The sequence below is a fragment of the Colletes latitarsis genome, chromosome 14 (genome assembly GCF_051014445.1).
Source record: "Colletes latitarsis isolate SP2378_abdomen chromosome 14, iyColLati1, whole genome shotgun sequence".
Lineage (NCBI taxonomy): Eukaryota > Metazoa > Arthropoda > Insecta > Hymenoptera > Colletidae > Colletes > Colletes latitarsis.
This window is the reverse complement of record NC_135147.1, coordinates 26756323-26770466: the sequence shown is the minus strand read 5'-3', so window position 1 is coordinate 26770466 and position 14144 is coordinate 26756323. Positions and strand designations below refer to the sequence as shown.

At 45.0% G+C, this 14144-nt stretch overlaps 1 protein-coding gene across 3 annotated transcripts; it reads right to left on the bottom strand.

The window, feature by feature from the left end:
- Window positions 1-73: 73 nt before the first annotated feature.
- Window positions 74-13397, bottom strand: Ca-ma2d (Ca[2+] channel Muscle-specific alpha2/delta subunit). Of its 3 annotated transcripts, XM_076781101.1 has the most exons (15): window positions 12741-13397; window positions 11862-11943; window positions 10169-10434; window positions 9310-9737; window positions 7976-8295; window positions 7387-7647; window positions 7039-7167; window positions 5865-6229; window positions 4891-5095; window positions 3477-4065; window positions 3045-3400; window positions 2455-2751; window positions 1794-2165; window positions 208-1727; window positions 74-131 (listed from the first exon to the last, which is right to left on the bottom strand). In XM_076781101.1, the coding sequence occupies exons 1-13, from the start codon at window positions 12818-12820 to the stop codon at window positions 1872-1874; spliced, it is 3672 nt and encodes a 1223-aa protein (XP_076637216.1). In that variant the 5' UTR covers window positions 12821-13397; the 3' UTR covers window positions 74-131; window positions 208-1727; window positions 1794-1871. The 3 variants fall into 3 exon arrangements, with proteins under 3 accessions (XP_076637216.1, XP_076637215.1, XP_076637217.1); XM_076781100.1 differs by having other exon boundaries at window positions 208-2165; XM_076781102.1 differs by lacking the exon at window positions 7039-7167 and having other exon boundaries at window positions 208-2165.
- Between the last annotated feature and the right edge of the window lie 747 nt (window positions 13398-14144).

Here is a 14144-nt window from a genome sequence, read left to right as displayed (position 1 = left end):
ACGCGCGGCGGATAAGCTACGATCCGTAGTAAATAATAGTATAATAATAAAAACATTTTTTTATACAAATCTTAGATCATACATAGCGTCCCTGTACCCATGAGTATTTCAAGACACTTCCACGTAACGATCTAAAACAGAGGATTACAAGATTAATCATATTGTAGAGTTTTATTTCGTCTGAAGAATTCGATTCTTGGCCCTTACATTGTTCTCTACCGAAACTCTCGATCCTAATTCTTATCGTCGATGAAACTGCCGGACAGATATTTTTACGATGTTTTCCTGGTAGATTTTTTTTTAGGTGGAAGCTGAAAACGAGGGTGTTGTAATTTAATTAAGTCGTAGGAAGAGTTACACTCCACATAACCGAGAAGGAGGGTAGCGGAATATTTTCTAGGACAAGCTTCTCTCGCCCCCGACAGACAACCCGACGCCGGCACGAAATCGTATCTCGCATCGACGGAAGGACATTCCGTCTGGCTTTATGTCCCTTTTTCCTTGGATGCGATCGATTTCCTCTCGGGTGTCTTTGGTCCGCAAATAAAGAACGGGGTTACAAACGTAAAAAGCTAACAAGGGAAGTTTGGCAGCCCGAAAAATTCGATTTTTTTTTTAAACCGTGCAGATTCGTTGAGATCCTCGAGCGAAGTTTCGAGCTATTTTAACCATCGACCACAATTCTATGCACGAGGGGTGGTCTCACAGATGTGATAAATGGCTTGGCACGTCTACATTTAACGTTATTGATTTTAACGTAACTATTATTATTTCTCAATTTAAATGTACGCCCTATAATTACTTATTGAATTTTTAATATACATATAAGGTGAACGAGTACTATCTATTACGTATAAGCTTCTATTCAAAGGTAAGATAGCCAAACGTTTACGCAAAGACGCAATAAATCGGAAATAAGGTCAGACAAGACGAATGCTCACATAAATATCTCTTTTATCATTTTGACGGGAACCATTCACCCTTGAAGTTACGCTCTATATCCTGCGACTCATGCACACATTTCGTTGAATCTTGATACATATCGGTAGAAATATTTCTAATTACATTCTGTATACGTCCATTTCCAGTAAAATAAACTTACATGATACATATGCCATCGTTGGGACACCTTCGCCTATGTACGTGGTTTTATTCGATCGAACGTAAATTATGCATCGTATCTGCTCGTAATGCAAATTTTTCAGAAGAAATTTACTTCCGTTTGCATACATTGTCAGGCACAGAATTGTTTTTCTGCAACTTTTACAAGGGGTGGGATGAAGTTTGCGGCTGAAACGACCGACGTTTCGAGAACAATGCTCCGAGAAAGAATGGAAGCTTGTCACCGGAGTGGGACGTGTCTCCTAGCAAAAGCGACGAAAGTTCCGAACCATAAACAAGTCGGATCTACGTGGAACTTCTCAAGATTCCTCGCGGGTTACGTAGCGTAAATGAGGCGTTAAAGTGGATTGAAATATACGTCCAGTTTCTTGAAATCGCGAATCAATCGAGTCGTTCGTTTAAAAAAATTGCTCTTTGCATATAGAAACTGTACTTCTTTCACACGCATCGACGGTCCTTATCTTTATTCAGTAAATTGATAATATCTTGCAGGCAAATTCAAGTTGGATAGGACAATCAAAAATCACGCTGCTCAAAACGATTAGGATCGTGTTGGCAAAGAGACCTATCAAGTTCCAACGACGGCGAAAGTACAACAAATTTCCCTGAAAAATGAAGAATAAAGGATAAAATAATTTGAATACTCGTCCCTTGACCTTCGAGAAACATACTTGTCCCAATTGTTTTTAGCAGCGTATTCCTCAGAGTGTGCTTCTCGTCGTTAATCGAACGTTAATTCTCTTGGACAGTCATACAAACGTACATAAAATTTTAGCAACAACAGTGGAAAACAGTAACAAAGACACGGCGTGTCCCGACGCGCCGCCGCACTCCTCGATTTCGTACTCCAGGGGATGCTCCGTGAAACAGCCCTCCAGTCGCCTCCTTTTAAGGTCGTTCAGCGGAATTTTATGGCACGGCGCGCTTTCGGTGCCGTTCGTATATTCCAGCGGCGAAATGATCACTGGCGTCACCTCTAATCTTTTATAACAGGTCGGGTACATCGCGTCGACGACCACCAGCAGCAAATTCGTGTGCGGCACCTGTTAATCATTCAATTCATCCCTTAACGCGGGTTAAAGTACATTTTCTTTTAAATACATTCGCTCTCGCGCAGATGCGCGTCGGTTCCCCTGTAATACATATTATAAAATAGAAATACGTATAATTATTATGTACAATTTTACTGTTGTTTTGATCTAAATCCTTCGCCATGGCTCCTCACCTAAATATTATGTGTAGAATTAAAGTAACACCAGCATAGAAATACTGTTACAACTGACTCGATAAGAACCGATTGGAATAGCTTTGTTGAAGGCAGGAAACACTGACCCTGCGCGCGTAAAACGGCCTTGAACAGTAGTCTGGCCGATTGTGAACGCCCTTGCCAGCGATGGTGTAGTTCATCATGTAAAGGGTCCGCTTCTGGTCGCAGGGATAATGATGGAGGTAGGGCTGCGGCGGCGGCGGTGGATCCGGGGCGTCCTCGTCGAAGTGAACTTTGGCCAGGCCGCCTGGCAAGTTGACGAACTGGGTCGTGAACCACGTCACACGCAGCAGAAACCAGAGCAACAATTTCCAGACGTACATCAGAGGGTCCGTCAGAGTGCTGGCCGCATCCTCGATACGCTGTAACAGTTTCGTTCCTGGTGAGAATGTTTTTGCGCCCGGAGGTGGAGAACAACCGGCCGTTTCCGTCCGAGTTTCTGATTTCGTTCGCGAAACGTTCCCGGGATCCGTAAGTTCGCGCGACAAACTTTTTCCCTCCTTCTCGCGGGGGGTCGAGTCTCGCCGTGAATTAGAAATACGCTCGAGGCGGAACCGTCGACGTTAACTTTCGAGAATTTTAACCGGCTGCCACAACGCGCGCTATCGATCCCCTTTCAGTTATGAAAAGTATGGAGATCGTCGCGGGCACTTACAACTTCCTCGCACCAGGCCTGGTAATCGTAAATCTCGACCGAGTTGAAGAGGCCTTGGCCCACCATGGAGTTCATCACAGCGCCTTCCTGCGTTCCCATAAACTGGCCAGTGTTGTTGTGCGCCTCCGATATCACCACGTAGCCGTTCTGATCGAGCAAGTAACAATCGATCCACACGTGGGCGCAGTTCATGGTCGAGTTGCTCGGACCGCTCGTCAACTGAATGAATCTGTCATAAAGAGCCGTCATGGGCATTTGAAAGCCGATCACCGCCGCTGGTGCCGTTTTGCCGCCGTCTTTTGGAAATATTCCGATGGAGACTGTCACTATCGCGTCCAAACCCGCTTCCCACGGAACTGGAACAATTGCGATAGTCATTACATTACGACAGTTCAGATTACCCGGGTCAATAAACTATCTAAGACAGAATACCTGTCACGGATATGCTGTTAGGGTCTAGAATATTCTGGAAAATGGCGCCCTTGTACCAAGGTTCGTTAACTGCCCTCCTGTGAAGGTCCCCGAAGACGATGTCGTCGTCTTCCTCGGGCAGCATGTTCGTGTCCAGGTTGTGCCATCTGGTCAAGCCACTCTGCGTGGCGACGAACCTCAAGAATATCCCGTAAAGCTCGGCCAAATGCCGTGCTCGTAAATCCTCCAGTACAAATTCGTCGTCGAAGCTGGCGTTGGTAGCTTTTGCATCGAAGATCAACAGCTGCATGAGCTCTTTGTTGCAGTAATAGTCATCGTGAGATAACGTTTGTCTACCGCAATCAGGCACGTCGTCGTTGGTATCGTTGTCGCTGAAGTAGGACGCGTACTGCTCCGACCAACGCCATTCTGGCTTGTTCAACAGATCCAGGAAGTGCCTGAGCTCTTCCTCCGGGTTATCGAATTCGTGGCCCTCCAGATAGTGGTAACGACAGTACACCCAACCGGGATGCACCCGCCAGTTGTTGCCCAAGAAGAAGTCTGAGATGTCTATGTTCATGTTCTGGTTCCTACGGATTTCGTCTCCCACCTTGACAACAAGTAGTTGAAGCGTTGTCAATCCTTTAAAGATCGAAGCCTTCCTTTCACAATGTATAGATACTAATGTTTTAGTTCTAGCAGCAGGGGCCTGTAACCTACCGTCGCGCAAAAGTAGGTTACAATTTGAGACAGGTTGAGTGCTCCCTTTGTAAGTTACAGAGATTCTAATACGACGTATCGTCTTCAAAGCTTCGCCAAAGAGGATCACTCGCCCCGTTTCTCATCATCGACTGGCCTCCGTCGGCACAAAACATCAATGGCCGCGAGAAATCTCGCGTCTTCGATCCTCCATCGAGGCTGCAAGTGACGGTCGATGTTTACATTTCACAAAGGAAGCACTCACCTTGTACCTCCTATTTTAATATACCTTTAACCTTAAGGATGAACCACAGCGATAACTTTAAAGATGTACAATACTATTTCTATCGCTCCTTGTTTTCTTTAATTACTTATATCGCTGAAATTAACTAAAAATAGTTTAACGGGAGAATGGGGCAGATCGAACGTCTTTCTTAAAAGTTTCTGAATATCCAAAGCTTCTACGAGGAAGATCAGCCGCCCAGTTTCTCATCATCGACTGGCGCCCGTCGGCAAAAAACATCAATGGCCGCTTCTTCGATCCTTCATCGAGGCTGCAAAGCAACGGTCGATGTTTACCACACCCCGGGCGGCGGTTTACGTCTCAAAGTTTATGCAGCGTGCAATCTGGAGAACGCACAGCCGCCTCGCTAGAGGCAGGATTACCTCGCCTTCCTGAAATTCTGGGACTCCATAAACCCCGCGTGTGTACGCGCGATACCTAGCGTCGGATTACCTTGATCCAAGTTGTGCCGTAGTTGGGTATGGCAACCGCAAGACCGAAAGGCGTCCCTGGCAGGGGCGCGTAGAAGTAGTCACGTCTCTCCAGAGTCACCCGCCGGTTATTGTCGTAATGCAATTTCACGGGAACTCCTTTCGTGCTGCCCCTTTTGTGATCCACCAGCGCGGCGCGTAGCTCCAGGATCTCTGGCCCGGGGTTCCTGCACTCGTTTTTAATAAAAACTCTTCTTAACCCTCCGCCATCACCCGGACGTAATATCACCGCGCCTCTTAGTTCTTTTACAAGTTGCTGGTACTTTCGGAATTTATCGCAAAAAACTTTCATCGCCCCCGAGACCTATGGAGGGTCGTACAGTTGGCGGAGGAAATACAGGACGAGGCACTTTAGACAGATCATTCGAATGGCTCATTTACTTTTTTGATGGTAGAGATTTTTATCGGAAGTCGTTTTTTTATAGGCGCAATAAAGGAAGCACGAAGGTAAACTTGTTAATGGAATCATCTTTTGTCCAATCGTGTCGCGGGAAAACTGATAATTTCACTATAAAGAGAAGCAGCTTTTACATTTTCTTGACCCTTTTACCTTCAAGAAAACTACTGGTATCAGAGATGATAAATGAGTTATTCAGGTGGCCTGTTTTGAGTGTCTCACCCTGTATAGCGGGGCTCCCGAGGAACGCTCGAGTGGTTTGTCAAGTGATACCCTCGTGTACCGTCAAATGTGTTTTTCTCTAGTGGAGGGTTGGCTGCAAGGTCGTGCTTAATGGATCTGTGTTAAGATCACTTTTAATTTTCATCGCGGAACTTTGTCCTTTTTGTTCAAGTACGTGTGTATATAGAAAAATAATAGAACGTTTGTAAAGAATCAAAGAGGCAGCGGTGAATGTCGCGAGGAACAATTGCAACAACAGCAGAAGCTTTTGCCTTGTCGTTTGTCAAGAGTCTGCGAACTCTTCCTCTTTAAATTACCTAGGTCCAAGTCCGTCGTTCAGAATCTCGACTTCCGTGAGGTCGATGCTGTTGTAATTCAGTTTGAGCCTGCCTCTGTAGACGGGCCTCAGGTCCGGGTGCAGTATCACGTATCCATTGTTAGAGACGATGAAGGCGTAGCCGTTTACACCGAGCTTGTACGGCAACGTGAGCTTCCGGATGTCGTCAATTGGCACATCCGTGCCTGCCACGCCCAACAAATGCGCAATTCTTGTTTGGTTGTTGCGATTGTTCCCTTTACGGTCGAACACTGGCGTGCTGACCGACGTGAGGAGTCTATACTCCTGCCAGGCGGTCGTATTCAGCGTAGACGGGTCCTGTCGAACGTCCTCGTCCTTGTGGAGCTGTTGCAACGAGAACAGAGTCAGTCGCAAACCCCTGGGAGTCTGTCTTACTCGAGGAACTGCCATTAAACAAGAGTCTATTATCTAAGTATCGCTAGGCCAGTGTTAAAGCCACACTCGCATAAAAAAAGAAAAAACAGGACAATGGTATTCGACATTAATAATGCAGCGAGGACATTACAAAGTCTAAGGAGCCGCTGGAAACTTCTCGGACGTCGTGCTGTCCCATTTACCATTCTCCAAAACTGACTCATAATTCTGGTGAGGCTACGAACCATCGGCTTTTGCTATTGAAACGTTCGTACGAAACAAAACACTTGTTGCATGCAACGAATTATGAAATCTACGAAGGCTCCTTTAACTATAGTTTACACGGAAATCGCTGCTTTCCATTAATTGAAACTTAACGCTAGTTCTACTGACAAAAAGGCGAGGATACGCTACAAAAATGGGAGTCCATTTGGCGATGGACTAACAAAAACCTGCGTCTCAAAAATGTCTGGCGAAGAAAGTCCGCGATCGGGATCGAAGCTGAGACTATTCGAATAATTTTCTAATATATTGTTATTCGAATAACAAAGTACTCGTATACTTCATGTATTTAAAGTCGATAATCCCAAGTCCTGATCGGGACTAGCTTCGAGCGCTAATGATATTTTGCAGGATTTGCCTAAATTTGTCTATCGTGTGCAACTTGTGCATAGCCAGCCAAAACGTCGCCAAGGTAAACAGCGCATTGGAAATGGCAAAAACGGATCTGAAGCTACACGGGGTTGATTGTTGCTTGGTTGCTTTCGCTAGCTTTGAACCTGTTGTATGTAGATTTCGTCCTCATTTATTCGCACGCCCAGACGTTTCCCTTTCAGATGTTTCTGAAGCCGGGATTTCTGCTCCGCGTGATGCATCACCTGCCACAGCCAGGTGGCGAGTGCGGGATTCTAATGGAACGTGAATTAGAATGTTTACAGTACCGAGGCCACTCGAGCTACTAATTAACAGCTACCTAGTATAGGGTTAACATTTGTTGATTTTGTTACATTTCATGATAAATGTAGCCTCGTTAGTGTGAATGTTGGGGCACCGTAAAATCGTACATCATTTAATTTCATACAATGTCGTCGTTTCGTCTCAATAATGTGCAGTAAGAATTATCTCACCGTGATGTCCGCGTAAGCGTGAGTCCACACGACAGGATGCACAACGTCCTGTAGGACCATGGGCCTCGCGACCACGGGTATGTATTTTAGCACCTGTTCCCGAACTTCCTCTTGCGTGTGAACGTGCGTGTAATAACCGCGATTGAGGCACGCCATCCATTGAATCTCGCGTACCTTTGTCACTTCTTTACCCAGAAGATACGTGAACACTCGCACAGGTATGTGAGTATCGTTGTCCTGCCAATTCCACGTTTTGAACACCTGAACAAAATTCAGTGCCGGTACAATGAGTGGTACTAATAAATATCCTGGGGATCGTTTACTCCATTTACTGGTAAAAAGTGTTCTAGAGGGGGTTTGAAAAACGCTGCAATATAGAGCAGTACCGCATTGGCAATCAATTCCAATTGGTCACTCTATACAGACAACGTAATCTCATTAGTGTATACTCTAACTAAAGGATGGTTCATTCTCGGAAGGATTCTTTCTTCTTATTAGCAACCTGCGCTCGTTTCTCTTCCGACCTTTTTTCGGGGCAAAGTTCTCAGAACCGAAAACAAAATAATTAGAGAAATTAAGTGGGCCGTACCTCGGTCAGGTTTCCAGGAACACCGTCCGTTACGAGCATGATTAGCTGATTACACGAGTTCTCCGCGTCGCACCCACGCGTTTCCCTGTAATTCTTCAAAAGGTCGAAGGCTCTATTGAAAGCTTCGGTCAAATTAGCGAGACCCTCTGTTTTCACTGTTATTATCGCTTTCTTGAAAGTGTCCACGTTCTCCGGCGTGGCCTGGATCAGCATGTCCTTGAAGCAGTCCACCACATCGTAAGTCTCGTTCGTGTAGCTCAACACGGTCACGAAGTCGTTGTTCGACAGGGTGTCCAGGATCATGTTCACCGTTGTCCTAGCTGAACACGTCATGTCATTTCATAAATCTTCTTTTTTAACACAGGCTTTGATGCCAATCAAATGGTACGTGAAATGCTTTAATAGCTTGTGTACTAAACAAAACCAAAGGAACGGATACTACAAATTTCTTTTGCTACTTAAGACTAAGAGAAAAAGAAGGAAACGATATCGAGACGCTCATATTTATAATGCGTCGGGAGATGAGATTCCATTAGTGGTTAACCAACAGTGCAGTTAACGATGTTATAATAACGACGAGAAGATCACGATATCCGTGCGAAGGTGCAATTGCATCGACATACTATCTTCCCCTAAACAATGCGCCCGTAACCTCAGGTTCGCGGTGCACTCCAAGTATGCATTACACAGCTTACAGGAGACGACCGCAAGCGTATTCCAACTGCGATTCTAACACAGCTTCCACGGATGCATCGAATACACAGTCATAAGTTTCGAGCTACCCAAATAAATCAACTTGTACGAGATGAGCCAAAAGTTGCGTCGAAACTGGGGCGATTGCGATCGTTTCTACGAAAAGAATGGCACCGGAAACTTCCATTTCATCTAGTTATTGATTTGCTATTGTCTCGACAACCGCCGGTCGCATCCTACGCGGAATCAACAATCCTATACTCAAATTTCAGCACATGTTCGAATTTTTTTCTCGAAAATGCGCTGGATTTCGGGGGTATGTCTATTCACCAAAAATGCTTGTAATCGACCCCCGCAACTGAAAATAATTTTTTTAGAACGATTTGAAATTTTTTAATTTCGCCGAAAAATATAGGCACCTGACCCCCGTCGATTTTTCTTAAAAATTAGTTTTTGATTTTTAGTAATTTTGTTTAACGCCGTACGGGAATGTTGTCTAATACTTTTTTGTAGGTACCCATGAGCACTACCTCAGAAAAAAGTTTCATTGAAATATATTCACTATTGTAGGAGTTATGGCCGTTTGAAAATTGCCTATCGAAATTAATAATATCCGATTAAGAATCAGAGGCATTGTTCACCGATTGTCTTTCCCATGCCCGTCATGCTGCCGCTGGTGTCCATCAGGATCACCATGTCCTTGCTGCAGGTCGCAGCCTCGATAAACCAACTCCGTACTCGACAGTCGTAAATATCTGGCCTTTCCTCGCCGTCATCAATCTCCTCCTCCTTCTCGCCCTCCTCGTCCTCGTTCATCATAGGATCCGTTCTCCACTGCATGGCAGGATACTGTCTCAGCATTCCAGAGACCGAGCCAAAGTACTGCCACGACAGAGCCGGGTCCGATTCGTAGTTCTGCCGAAAAATGTCGTCGAGGATCTCAGTCTTCTTGATGTCCTCCAGGACCGCGGGTCTCAGATCGTAGACGTTCGTCGGTATATGCACCGACGAGAAGCTCGTGTTCACGGGTATGTTGTAGAAATGCGAGTCTGGCTTTAGTTCCATCTCTCTACGGGCAAGTTTAATATTGAAATTATTTAAGGATTAACAAATTAATGCTATACAGGGAGTTCGGCCACCCCCGGGAACAATTTTAATGCGGAATCTAGAGGCCAAAATAAGACGAAAATCGAGAATGCCAATTTGTTGATGGAGGCTTCGTTAAAAAGTTATTAACATACCCCCGAAATCCTACCCACTTTCTAGAAAAAAATTCAGTACGGGCGGAATTTTAAACATTAATAACGTTTTAACGAAACCTCCATCAACAATTTGATATTCTTGATTTTCGTTTTATTTTGGCCTCTAGAATCCCCCATTAAAATTGTTCCCAGGGGTGGCCGAACACCCTGTATAATATTTACAAATAGTAACAGAACAATTTAACATTTGAACAGTCTCTTGAGGGCGATTCTAGCGTAAGTTTCGAAAGATCGAGACCTGTAAATGCCTGAATTTTTCTCCATGTTCTCCGGAAGAACAGGTGTCTCCTTTTGGTTGACCACGGGGCTGTACTTCCCCGAAACGTAAGTAAAATTGCCGTCGTCGTCGTCGATCCAATTCTCCGAGCTCTTCTCAGCCTCCATCCGGATGCAGGTCACTGCATCCATCTTCCTCCTTAGCATCCTGCCGACGTTCTCGCTGATTATGCTCACCAATTTGTCCCCGGACTTGTCCTCCACCCGGGTATTCATCGCTTTGTATTTCTGGAATTCATCGAGGATTACTGTTACGCGGGTTCTGCCTTTTGACCTGGATTCTACCGCTTTTTCCTTCGTTCCCCCGGCTACGAACGTGTTATTAATTTCTTGCCCGCAAAATCGTCGCGTTTTTCGGGCCCCGACCGCCCAGCCATACCTTCCCAACGCGTTATTTATTAACAGTTTTAGTACCAAGCGAAAAGTACCGACCTATCGCCGCCATGTTCGCCACAAAATCGTGCATATTTTGACCATTTCTAGTTTCGAATATTTTCGCGACGCAGCGTATTTATTTTCGGACGAACATAACACGGATATGTCAGCTGGCTCCTCACCCTTCGCCTAACTTCCACCTGGGCTCTGTGAACGCGGCAGCTGCGTTTTCGCCTGGTAATGCCGCATTCTTTCGTTAAAAGGGCGAAACCGATTGTCTGACGGCGCTCGCGACATTACGGGATAGGGCAACGTTCCACGGTTGCCTTTGCGTTGGCCGATTTTACCACGTGGCCTTCTGAAATATGCATGCACTTGCGGGCTGGATTCTTATATCGTTCCTGGCTCAAAAGATACACAAAAGTGTCGCTGGATTCCTTAATTCGGCCCACGCGGTGCTCGAGTTCGGACGTCCAAGGGGGGGTAACGGTTTATTGTATTACAAATCTTGGCTCGCTTCTATTAATAACGACACCCACGAGGTGTTCACGAGGACGCAGAATGCAGCGTCATTGCATTACCCTGAAATGTCGATTTTGAGGATCGTTAACGTTCGTGGAAAATTGGCAATTCGGGAAAGGAAGCTCAACAAGTGAAACAATGGTGTAAACAAAGACGATTCGATATTGTAAATGTACCACAGGCGGCATCTGTGCACGAAAGCTGAGCTTTAAAGCTCCTCCACGCATAATTCCAATCCTCGACAAACAATTGTAATTCGATTTGATAAACTCACAATCGTTTCTGTATCGGTACTGGACTGCCCCAACAATTGATTACAGAAAAATTATCAACGAAGACGTTATCTCCGGAGGTACGGTTCGACGCATCAATTTATCATAGGTCGATACGTCCTAGTGTCGCGACCCTTTATCGCGCGACTTTTTCTTAACAATTTCTTCAGTTTTCTATTTATCTATCGGATTAGCCATTTATCAATTTTTCTTACGCCCTTATCGACGCAATTACACGCTCCGTGGCGTTACTTTTTCTTTCTTCGCCGTTTATCTCTTCTTCTCCTCCTCTGCTCCGTTACCCCTTTGCTTTGTTTATTGCGAGTGACAATAATCACGCACGAGGGCGTAACGAAATCGCCGCGGCGATCAGCCGATAATGGTAGAGGAAGTAAGGGGAAGGGGGAAAAGGGGGGAACACGCGATCATGCGTGCATTCTTTGATGTATGTACTCGCTTGCTCGCGCGAACTATAATTGTACTTACGCTTAATAGTTCGTCCGGTCTCGCCACCTTCTCCGCGAGTTCCCATAATTCGGCGCCCAAGGTCTCCGCCCATCGCGTCATTCTGCGAAAGAAAGAGTATCAGTCACGATTAGACACACTGCACGGTTCAGGAATTCCTAGAATTCCGTTTGATTACCGACCGGACTAAATGGTTACGGATCACGGCACGGAACGTGTTAATCGATCGCCAACAGCTCCGTAAACGCGATCGTCAAATTGGAAACATTCCATTCGAAACTAAATCAGTAAACAAAAACAACATCCGCTTCAAATTTGACGATCGAGTCCTACTGGAACTACTTTAGCGCAGTTCCGTGTCTTCGTTGCAATGCTTCTTACGAAGATTAATTCGACACGCATGCAATTCGTAAATAAGTACCACTGACATTGTTCTCTGCAACATCCATTCAGCCGTTCAACGACTGAATACAAATGCATATTCCTATCTTCTTTACGATCTTCGATACGGTTTTTTGTGTTGTAACTTTATTACACGTATCGTCATTGTTTCTCGATACCGAGATACGAGCTTAATCCTCCGAACTGTTACGTATCAGCTTAAACGAAACTTCGCAGACGAGCAAAACGTTTGACTCCCGTTTATCGTTCGCGCGGATACCGGATAGTCGGCTGAGATATTCGACAAGAATATCGTGTTTCGTACTCGACGTGCGAAACATGATCTTGGTCGGTAAATATCTAATACGTTGTCAGACGGTTATATCCTGTGTATAATATTTCGAGAGGCACGTTTGTCAAATCGTGCGCCGTGATATGCTTAAACTTACGACTAATTTATATCCCCTGTTAACAACAACGCTAATTATTAATAGGTTTCTAAGCGACAACGTTACTCACTTGCGTGTGTCTCTGACGAGGCAGCCGGCGCTGTGAAGACAGACGACGAGAACTAATAAACTGCAACCGAACCTCGTCATTTTTTTCGTAATCAAGAGTCACGTATTTGTCGCCAAGCCGCGGATAAGCTCTAGGGCGAGTCCCGATGCATCACCTCATCCTGTTCTCGAGCAGAAACCGGCAGCACGTCCACGTTTACCTTAACGTTTCCAAGCCTCCTCGCTAGAGACCGGCTAGATGTCCCGATTATTTTTGGTACACGAACGGCGCGCCGTCTCGTAAACCGACGAACCACGAAACTCGGTCCACCGGCACACCGTCTCTTCCGCGTGGTACCGTGTATTTATAAAATTCTGGTCCTCGGCTGAAGGAGCCACGAGGCACGCCTCGTGACAATCGATGGCTTTCGAACCATTTACAATCATTTTACAAGTAATTTTACACGTAAAAAACGATCAACATTCCTAAAACTTGGGCCCCAGTGGCGAAAGTTACCACCAACGTAACCGACCAACTCGACGGAGAAAGAGAGTCGTTACAATAGGAGGAAGTGGTCGAAACTCGACAGACTCGACACTTCAAATCCTATGAAATTCATATACAGGGTGCTCGATCACCCCTGGGAAAAATTTTAATGAGAGATTCTAGACGATAAAATGAGACGAAAATCAAGAATACCTATTTGTTGATCGAGGCTTCGTTGAGAAGTTATTAACGTTCAAAGTTCCGGCTGTAGAACGGTAATTTGTCCATCTATTTTAATTTTTTTCTCGAAAATGCGTAGGAATTCGGGGGTATGTGTATTGACCAAAAGTGATTCCAATTGACCCCCGCAACTGAAAATAATTTTTTTAGAACGATTCAAAATTTTTTAATTTTGTCGAAAAATTTCGTACCTTCTCGAATTTTTTTCTCGAGAATGGTTAGGATTTAGGGGGTATGTCTATTCGCCAAAAATTATTCTAATTGGCCCCCGCGACTGAAAATAATTTTTTTAGAACGATTCGAAATTTTTTAATTTCATGTCATTTATAACAAAATGTATTCTCGCGGTTAGTCAGAAAAAGTGAAAATACTTTTTCGATCCAGTAGCAGACGCGTTAAATACGATACGTGGTAAACCTTTATTTTTCCGTGGACACGGTTAGTTTTACGCGAGGGTTGCGAAGGTGTCGACTGGCATCTCCACCGCGAAACCCTATACGAAAATCAATTAATAAAAGAAGACGATACGGTTCGTACCGACTGCGACCAGTTAAGTCCATCGCCATGGAAGGCTTAATTTCATTGCAAGATAATCGCATAGACTCACGCCACCGTTTCGAACATTTTTGTTCACGCACGTGGGTCACCTACGCGCTCTCAGAATTCAGCATCAAGCCCCCATTGACTAATATAATAACA

Excerpts from the sequence above, each read along its gene's own strand:
- Ca-ma2d (XM_076781100.1), bottom strand. The coding sequence starts at position 12,820 with ATGACGAGGTTCGGTTGCAGTTTATTAGTTCTCGTCGTCTGTCTTCAC. Across the intron at positions 7,648-7,975 it reads TTCCTGGAAACCTGACCGAG|GTGTTCAAAACGTGGAATTG; the intron begins GTACGGCCCACT and ends AATTTTGTTCAG. Across the intron at positions 6,230-7,038 it reads ACGAAATCTACATACAACAG|CTCCACAAGGACGAGGACGT; the intron begins GTTCAAAGCTAG and ends TCGTTGCAACAG.